Below are 10,394 nucleotides of genomic sequence, written 5' to 3' on the forward strand. Positions count from 1 at the left end.
CTTCCGACTCATGGCGACCCTATGAATGAAAGTCCTCCAAAATGTCCTATCTTTGACAGCCTTGCTCAGATCTTGCAAATTGAAGGCTGTGGCTTCCTTTATTGAGTCAATCCATCTCTTGTTGGGTCTTCCTCTTTTCCTGCTGCCCTCAACTTTTCCTATCATGACGGTCTTTTCCAGTGACTCTTGTCGTCTCATGATGTGACCAAAATACGACAGCCTCAGTTTAGTCATTTTAGCTTCTAGGGTCAGTTCAGGCTTGATTTGATCTATAACCCACTGATTTGTTTTTTTGGCAGTCCACGGAATCTGTAACACTCTCCTCCAACACCACATTTCAAAGGAATCTATTTTCTTCCTATCAGCTTTCTTCATTGTCCAGCTTTCACACCCATACATAGTAATAGGGAATATGATGGCATGAATTAATCTAGTCTTGGTGGCCAGAGTCACATCCTTACACTTCAAAATCTTTTCTAGCTCCTTCATGGCTGCCCTTCCCAGTCTCAATCTCCTTCTAATTTCTTGGCTGAAGTCTCCCTTTTGGTTGATGGTGGAGCCAAGGAATAGAAAGTCTTGAACAATTTCAATTTCCTCATTGTCAACCTTAAAGTTGTATAATTCTCCTGTAATCATTACTTTTGTTTTCTTGATATTCAGCTGCAGTCCTGCTTTGGCACTTTCTCTTTTAACTTTCAGCAGTAGTTGTTTCAAATCTTCACTATTTTCTGCCAATAATGTAGTGTCATCAGCATATCTCAAATTATTAATGTTCCTCCCTCCAATTTTCACTCCACCTTCATCTAAATCTAATCCAGCTTTCCTAATTATATGTTCTGCATATAGATTGAAGAGATAGGGAGATAAAATACATCCTTGTCTGACACCTTTGGCCAAGATGCATGTGATGAAAGAGATCCGTAACCAGGATCTCCCATGGGAGGGCCCTGATCAGGGCCAGGGATGCAACACACAGTTACCATACCGGACAGCTGTACATTTCCTTTCACAGGGCAGACAACAACTCAGGAGGTGGGTGGGAGGGCATTTAAATCAGAAAATCAGTGTGGGAGGGGAGCTTCAACTCTACATAAGAAAAGCCATGCTGGATCAGACCAAGGCCCATCAAGTCCAACAGCCTGTTCGCACAATGCCAACCAGGTGCCTCTATGAAGCCCACAAGCAAGACAACTGCAGCAGCATTGTCCTGCCTGTGTTCCACAGCACCTAATATAAAAGGCAGGCTCCTTTGATACTGTAGAGAATAGGTATGCATCATGACTAGTAGTCATTTTAACTAGTAGCCATGGATAGCCCTATCCTCCATGAACATGTCCACTCCCCTCTTCAAGCCTTCCAAGTTGGCAGCCATCACCACATCCTGGGGCAGGGAGTTCCACAATTTAAGTACACGTTGTGTGAAGAAATACTTCCTTTTATCTGTTTTGACTCTCTTACCCTCCAGCTTCAGCAGATGACCCTGCGTTCTAGTATTATGAGAGCAGGAGAAAAACGTCTCCCTGTCCACTCTCTCCATACCATACTCTCTCTTGCCTTCCACACAGACTGCCATCAAGAGCACGCCTCCTCCTCCACCGCCCTGTCCAAGGATGCATTTACCATTTAAAAAAACAAACCACAAGGGGCATCTCATCATGGATCCAAGAGCGGCAGCCAGAAGAGACAAGCATATCCACCTGCCCTGGCTTAGTACCAAGCAAACCCCTAGAGCGTGCTGGCTTTCCCAAGAGCTACTTATCAGGACACACGGATGAAGGAGTCCAATGCCTATTCTGAAAAGGCTTGGCCTCCCCTTGCTTCCACAGTATTAGCAGTAACAGAAGGAGAGATCCCTGCTTACAGCAGCTGCAAATCACTACTTGCTCCCAGTGCTTCAAGCAAAACAACAATCGTGGGTCATTTGTTTGAAAAAATGTAGACACCGCTTCAACAGCCAGGTATTCCCACCCCCAATTCCCATGAAGATCAAAAGTCCTAAGGGCCTAGGAAGAGGTTTCTACAAATCCAGAGAAAACCCTACATTTGAGAAAAATTCCGTTTTCCCTAAAGACACTGCAGAGAGATATTTTTTTCAGGAGGGTAGCTGTGTTGGTCTGTAGTAGAAGAGAAGAGCTAGATTTGAGTCCAGTAGCACCTTAGAGACCAACAAGATTTTTGGGCGTATTAGCTGTCAGGACTCAACACTCGCTACTGAAGGGACTCTTGACAGCCAATACCCCCAAAATCTTGTTCATCCCTAAGATGCTACTGGACTCGAATCTAGCTCCTCTCTTCTGCAGAGAGAAGAAACACCTTGTAAAATCTGTTTCCATTTTGGGTTGCCTAAGCAATGGCAAACGACACTGACACCTCCAGCTCCCGTTGTGCTTTGGAGAACTGGACATACAGTTGATTCTCTTGAATGACTCACCTGGCACATGACGCTGGGAAGAGAACACTAAAACTGAAAGCCAATTCACAAATACACAGTATGAGGAGAAGGTAGTAGGGGAGGGAGGAATGGGTGGGTGGGTGAAATTCACCCACCCCTCGCATGGCCTTATAGGCCTATCTTGTATTTACATTACATGGACCTTGCTTCTGAAACACAAAGCACACTATATTATGTTTGAAGGTAAAGATTAGTTTAGAGGCCTTGAAGTACATGAGCAAGCGGGTTTTCCTGTAGAAAATGGATTTCAGGTTGTAATAAAATTCTCCTGCCCAACAGGCACTCTGGGTTTACTCACCTCCCCTGAGTAACTGTACTTTCCTTTCAGAATTTGCCGGTACAAACGGGTCCGGTTGTCGTCCTCGAAAGGCATAGTCCCACTCAGGAGGATGTAGGAGATCACGCCCAAGGCCCACATGTCTACTGAGTTAGTGTACGGCTTTCGGACCAAGATCTCCGGAGCTATATACTCTGGTGTCCCGCATGTGGTCTTCATTAGGAAGTCGTCTCCCTTCTTCCGGGCGCTCGCCAGCCCAAAGTCCGTGATCATTATTTTAGAATCCATTCCCGGGTGATAGTACAGCAAGTTCTCCGGCTTTAAGTCCCTGTGCGTTATCCCCAATGTATGTAAATATTTAACCCCGTCCAATACCATCTGCAGCACGCGGGTAGCATCCCTCTCCGTGAAGGAGCCTTTGGCGATGATTCGGTCGAACAGCTCCCCTCCGGTGGCCAATTCCATCACCATGTAGACGCGCTCCTGAGTCTCGAACACTTCAATGAGCTGGATGATGTTGGTGTGCCGCACGCGGCGCAGCACACACAGCTCCGACTCACACACTTCCCTCCCTTCCCGGTACTTGGTCTCAATCATCTTGATCGCGTACGGCTGCTTGGTGGCCTTGTGCTCCACTCGCACCACCCGGCTGAAGCTGCCTCGGCCAATCAGGGCCTTGATGTCGTACTTGGCCGTCACTCTCGGGTCAAACTTGGCGCGGTATTTAGCCACTCTGTTCTTGCGGGGCTCCGGCGGATCAAGGTGTGCGGGAGAGTAGCCGCCGGCGTAAGGGTTGGTGTGACGGGGAGGAGCAGGGAAGCTGGATTTGAGGGCGTCGCCGCCATCATCCTTGATGAAGTGCTTGTATATGTCATTTTTGTAACCAGAGTACGGCTCAACCTTTTTAACAAGATCCAAATGAACATCCTTGGGAGGCTCAGGAAGTACCTTGCTAGTCCCACAGCCCATTACTGAAGGGTGTCAATTATCCATCAAAGCGTTCTCCCAGGGCGACACCACAGCAACATGACTGAAAGAGCTGCAGACGTCACAACATCCTAAGAAACTAGGGGAGCAAAAAAGAGCAATCAGTGTACCATATTTATTCAAGCAAGTATCTCCTGCAAGGCACTCTGCCAGCTTCCCACCTTGCTTATATAAATCACCTGAAAGTGATTGTGATGTTGTAATTAATCACTGCACAAACTGTATGTTGATTTCTTACATGACCCAAAAAAAAACATTTTGCCAGCAAACATGCACATAGGGTGGAGTGGGAATTAAACTGCCAGCTAATCCAGAGGTGAGAAGGATTCAACACTCACTTTTCATGAGATCTACCCAAGAAACGTTAAGCCAACCTTTAGAAAGGAACAAGGAGATGAATATTTCCTCCTGAAACTTTTTTGTTTTTGTCTGGGAATGAAAAACAGGGGTAGTAATTTTGTACAAGTTCTGTAACCAGAAGACATTCAGGCTTCAATCATAGCATATTTACTTGGAAGTAAACCCTGTGGAAACCAATAGGATTTTTTTTTGCCATCAAGTCACAGCTGACTTATGGTGACCCTGTAGGGTTTTCTTTGCAGTAGGGTGGAACACAAAAACACTTAAGGAAGCCAGTGTTCTAAGGTTAACATTTAATCCCTAAAATCTCTTTAAAAACCTCCTTGCATAGGATTTGAATGATCCTAAGCTCAAGAACTAGAACATGAAGATAAGTCCAGGGGTATAAGTGCCTTCCTCCCTCATCCCTGGTTTCATTGATGGCTTGCTTCAGATCTATGGCAATTTAAAATACCAGCAATAAATATCAGCCATGCAGGGCTAGCATTAAAAAATACCCAGAAAATAGTTTTAAGTGTGGTATTAGTCATACTGAGCATAAATGATTTTTTAAAAAGACTTTAACAAGTTTATTAGATGTATGCCTCCCAGAGATGACAAACACTTCTTGTCATACATATCTTAGCTATTGGAAATGCACACAAAAATATTTCAGTCCTCCTGAAGAAAAGCTCATAAGAAAATGTAGCATCTAGGCTTTTCCTGCTTTTAGATCACTGGCATCTGTTGCTGGGCCTAGATTTTACTCCTCTATGGAATATATCCCTTTCTTTGTAATACAATCCTATGCAGAGTTCTTCCGGGCTAAGCCCACAGATGTCAATAAGCTTAGACTACGGTAACTCTACACAGGATGCACTACTGTATTATGTAAAAGGATTTAACACACTAACTCTTCTCAGGCTGCAATCTGTCAATTAGATTACTTTAAGTAAGTTTCTCGTTTTTACAATAAGAGCCTGGGCTATCTTTTTCCATCCTACACAGATCACATGGTACTGGAAAGAGGTATAATTATTAGTCCTGCCTAGAAGCTTTTGTAGAAGCTACTAGGGGAGTAAAATGTTCTCCAGTATTAGTCTTGTCAGTAGCTATAAACAAATGATTGAAAAGCAACTAGGATTGTCAAGTATTCATCTGGAAATTGTATCTGTCCTTTTCTAAATTGTTTTTCCCGACTCAGAAGAAGGCAGGCTGTCAAAGGACAACTATTAGACTTCCTTCCCCATTATCATTTTCACCAGAACATAATTTCAAAAATATTATGCCATCCATCAGGGTTTTCTTCATCAACAGGAGCCAAGGGGAAAGGGAAGGGTACCCATTTGTTCGGGTTTATAGGCCACTGCCTGTCAACACAAGCTGAAATCACTCAGCATCGAATTTGAGAGCTGTGGCTTTGAAGCACACCCTATTTTAAATTCAGACAAGCGTATACTTCTGAATAGGCTCACTTAATGCTTTCCCAAAAAATTTTAAGAAATAGAAGTCTCAACTTCCTGTAAACCACAAACCACAGCAGCATCACAGGAACCAGGTGTTGACAGCTTCAAACATAAAATAGCTTTAACCTACTGTAGCACCCATCAACAGATTTCTTCGCATCCACTTGTTTCTTCTTCCCTAAAGCAAAGAACCAATCCTGCTGTCCTGCACTTCAACAATGTAGCAGGTGCTTCAGAAGAACCCAGGAGACATCAACTTTGTGTCTGCAGGGAGCGCCCATTTGGAACACTTGGCTTAGAACCAATATAGGGTCAGAAAAGGATCTGGGACTCTCCAGGTTCAAATCCCCACTGTACCATGGAAGCTGGCTGGATGATCATGGGCCACTCTCACACTCTCAGTCTAACTTAATTCACAGGGTTGTTTTTGTGAGGATTAAAATGGAAGCCACTTTGGGAGAAAGACCGGTTGTAAATAAATGAAAAGAACTTCCTAACATGCTGTGTTTGGGTCCAGCCCCCATGGCAGCTGCAAAACCCACAACCTATTCTCAAAATCACCAATAGGTTCAGCAAGGTTGGTGGCCCCTGCTTTAGACATTTTCTTATTTTGCCAAAAACAAACTGGGCTGTGGCCCAGAAAAGCTGTTTTTACAACATGCTAGTCTAAGATGCCACAAGAATCACGGTTACTTTCATACTAACAAGAGCCTTGTGCCACTCTAAAGCCTAACTAAACTGCCCTGAAGCAGAAAGCACTTTCAATGCACTTTCAATGCACTTTGAAGGTGGATTTTACTGTGTGGACTGGCAAAACCCACTTGCAAACGACCGTTAAGGTGCAGAGAAAGTGGAATGAACGTGCATTATTCGGGCTCCGTGAGTCAGTCCTCCCTCCACCAGATGTACACAAGGCTACCCGTTTGGGATTCGCTGTTTTTGTTTCTGTTTTCGCAAGGCCTTAGGACGGGGCGCTGCTCTTTCTGTGGAAAAGCCAGGAGCAGCAGAAGAATTACAAAGGCTGACAAGAACCTCCAGACCAGGCGGAAGGAAAGATCTGAAGGACAGGCCTCGCGCAAGGAGCGAGTGGAAGAGACAGCAACGCAGGCCCTTCTCAGGCCGGCGCTCCCGGGACCCCCCCACAGCCGACGCTGCGAGGTGATAAGAAGAAGCGCGCAACGCGGAACTGCGTAGCGTCTGAAGCCAGGCTGGTCAACCCCACACTCACCTCAGCCTGTGGCCAGATGGGCACCGGGTCCAGCCCAAACCCAAACGGGGGTTCTGGCCCGGCGCGCGCGTTATACCGTCATCAGCGTGCGCTCAGGGAAACACACCACACGGCGCGCAGCCTTTCCCCCGCCCCCTCCGTCCCTCCCTCCACTGCGATTGGCAGAGGTGGATTCGGGGCGGGCCTAACGCTGAGGGGCGGGAGGAAGCGGTAGTGGAGGTTGCTATGGAAACTTTAGGGGCCCGGGGCGGCTGTTAATTGTAGCGCGAGAGCGGCGTTGATCCGACGGACCTCTGAAGTGCGGTCTTTTTTTGGGGGGGGGTCGCCTTTTGCCCCCCCCCTTTTCCTTTTCCTATATTTTATTTTTGTGCGTGTTGCGTTTGCAGACCACTTTTAAGCTACAACATTTCCCAAAGGCGGTTTACTTGTAAATAAATGCATACATAAATAAAATGCACAGTAAAGATTGACACTAGCTTCCGAGTGTTGGTTGGCTGCTATTTTATTTCCATTTTACTGAGTGCAGTTCTTCATTCTAATCTCCAGTTTTCATTGTTTTTACTGGCTTTTTCTTTCTTTCTTGTTAATACAAACAGCACAATAGATCCATAAAAACAGTTGCATCAAGAATACCGTGACCAGGTTTACATCATTGTTTTTACAGGCTTTTTTTTTCTTAATACAAACAGCACAACAATAGATTCATAAAAACAGTTGCATCAAGAATACCGTGACCAGGTTTACATCGTTGTTTTTACAGGCTTTTTTCCCTTCTTGTTAATACAAACAGCACAACAATAGATTCATAAAAACAGTTGCATCAAGAATACCATGACCAGGTTTACATCATTGTTTTTGCAGGCTTTTTTTTCTCTTGTTAATACAAACAGCACAATAGATTCATAAAAACAGTTGCATCAAGAATACCGTGACCAGGTTTACATCATTGTTTTTACAGGCTTTTTTTTCTCTTGTTAATACAAACAGCACAATAGATTCATAAAAACAGTTGCATCAAGAATACCGTGACCAGGTTTACATCATACAGCTTTATCAAAGTGCTTTTCCAAAAGAAAGGAAAAGTGACCAGAAGAATTATCAGTGCCATCCTAAACAGAGTTATACCATTCTGAATCCATTGATGTCAGTAGGCTTAGATGCCTGTAACTCTGTTTAGTATTGTACTGTAAAGGATGTTAGAAAGCACATCACATAACTGATTTTTCAGTGGTTACATTCCTGGCACTGAGATCACACGTATGAAATGAGTGTGCTACACTTAATCCTCCCAATTGCCATGTCTTCTGAAAAGGGTAATGTGTGGATTTGTGCATGTAGTGTAAAACTGCCATTTCCTAAGAAGGTGATTTGTTATGGTTTTAAAATTGTGCATTGTTTCCTTGGGGATTTAAAAGGCAGCTTATAAATACCTGCAAAACAATATATTTAAGTTTACACATAAACATTTTTTTTAATCAAAGCTAACCCAAATAGCAGAAACAATAGGACAATTTAAACAGAGCATAAAACGACCAGGAATTCCTCCGCCCATACAGGTTAGTAAAACTAGGAGACTGACTGCTACTGTCTTTGTACTTTTATTGATTACATTTGAGTTTTACACACTAATATAACACTCAATACTTCTTGCGTTTCATGGCCTTGTGATTCTGCTGTTTATTACCTTTTTTCTGCATACCATGGATGTTTCTCAACTGAGGATCTGCCTCATGTAGCTGACAAAGTAGAGCAGATCTGAGAAATGAGAAAATAATATGAGAAATTCTAAGCTTGCGTCTCTTGTGCAGCATCACTAGACAATAACACTGCTATAACTCCCTGATTCTCGTGACAATAAGTGAGATCCAGTTAATTATCCAATAGATACCAGGCCATCTAAACACAGCATGGGAAAGGATGATCCCACACTCATTACTGATTTACACAGCACCTATATTTTTCCTGTGTTGAGCCAAAATTCTTATAATATTTATAGTAGGCCTGTATATGCACTGCACAATGACATCATACATTGTTCCAGGAATTCACAAGATAGAGGTGCGTAGGTGTAAGACAGCCCAATTCCAGTCACCAGTATCCAATTCCCTGCCAACAATAAAAAGAGGCTTCAAAAGGCAACTGGCTTTGCTAACAGGCTGCAGGCCCAGGGCAAGGAGAATGTGCGGGAAAGAAGGTGCCCTTCTCAGGATACTAAATAGGCTTGTGTCTGCTAAACAGGGTAGAAGCCAAAAGAGAAGGATTTGTGTTTCATGAAATCTGCTTAAACCCAACTTCACACCTGCTAGTATGAGGAGCAGTCCAAAAACATTGCTCATTTGGGAATGGCCAGGTGCTATGTAGCATTGGGCATCAATAAGTCCATTGAAATCAGTGCTCCCAGGCACACTCAACTCTACACAGGATCCAACTGAAAGACTCCAGTTTTGTGGGGAAAGGTGACCTGGGATCAGCTGCGTGCTTGCTCACACAGATTTGCAAGAGATCTGGCTATCTGTTGGCATGAAAGGCGGTTTCACATTCTTAGCACAGGTTATTTCATAGCTGAACATTGGGCATTTGCCCCACCTCACTCCATTAATTATTTTGTCAAGTTTTGGTATGAAAATGATATCAATTATATCACCAAAATTATATATCACAAATATAACAAGACGCAGCAGATGCCCATTACATATGCCTTCTTTCAGATGGCATTTCTCCCACACAAATAATTATCCTGTGATAGGGGAGGCTACCATGAGCAATAATATTTATTGTTTAACTTTTTCTTTCTGTGTTCTTATCTTTCTCTTGCCTCGTTTTTATGATTCTTCTAGATTTATATGTTCTTTGCTCATAATTCTGTAAGTAAAAACCCTCATTTAAAGATTCAAGTGAAAAAATACATCAAAATAAACAAGATTTTGGATAAGCATCTCCCTCTTCTACTCTGCTATGAAACATAAATATGCTCTTGTGCAATTATTACCTCTTCCCCACCTTAGACACTGTTGAGATATCATCTCTTTCTGCTGTGTGCCATGTACTGGTTAGACCCAAAACACTTAAAGCATTGATCTTCCCTCCTCCACTTTATTATCACAACAACCACCCTGTGAGGTAGCTTAGGCTACAATAGGTTAGGCTACGATAGTCCAAGGTCACCCAGTGAGCTTTCATTTCATGGCAGAGTGGAGATTTGAACCTGGGTTTTCCAGATCCTAATCCAACACCTTTTACCACTACAACCACACTGTCACCTATCTCTTCTGGAAGTTTTCTAGAATTACTGGCCTTATTTTGAGATTTGTGTGTGTGCTTTGTCCTGTCCTAACTTTCTAACACATGTAGTGCATGGGGGTGTTACCTCAGGCTGAGAAAGCCATATTAATCGAACAGAAATGCCAGAAATAATTCCAACAGAACATATTGTTATGTGGTTGTAACATCATCTCCCCAGTGTCCTGAGAAAGAATATTTTTTCCTCTATTAACTGGTACACAGAGACATCACATCCAAGGATGTCATAGGACACTAATTGCGGAAAGTTCTAGCCCTTAGAGATTGAATTACCTGGAAACCAGAAACAGGCCGAAATACTCTCTTGTTGGCTCAGGGGACTGATAAAGGCATACAGGCCCTGGC

At 43.5% G+C, this 10,394-nt stretch overlaps 1 protein-coding gene across 1 annotated transcript in view; it reads right to left on the reverse strand.

Annotated features, from left to right (window-relative positions):
- Positions 1-6,787, reverse strand: part of PSKH1 (protein serine kinase H1) — a 32,919-nt gene extending 26,132 nt beyond the window's left edge. Inside the window, exons 1-2 of the mRNA XM_056862622.1 lie at positions 6,750-6,787; positions 2,751-3,795 (exon numbers count right to left, since the gene is read on the reverse strand). Of these exons, the coding sequence (XP_056718600.1) occupies positions 2,751-3,698 (948 nt within the window). The 5' untranslated portion in view covers positions 3,699-3,795; positions 6,750-6,787. The remainder of the gene's footprint in view (positions 1-2,750; positions 3,796-6,749) is intronic.
- Positions 6,788-10,394: the final 3,607 nt, after the last annotated feature.

Source organism: Euleptes europaea, chromosome 17 (assembly GCF_029931775.1).
Source record: "Euleptes europaea isolate rEulEur1 chromosome 17, rEulEur1.hap1, whole genome shotgun sequence".
Taxonomy (NCBI): domain Eukaryota; kingdom Metazoa; phylum Chordata; class Lepidosauria; order Squamata; family Sphaerodactylidae; genus Euleptes; species Euleptes europaea.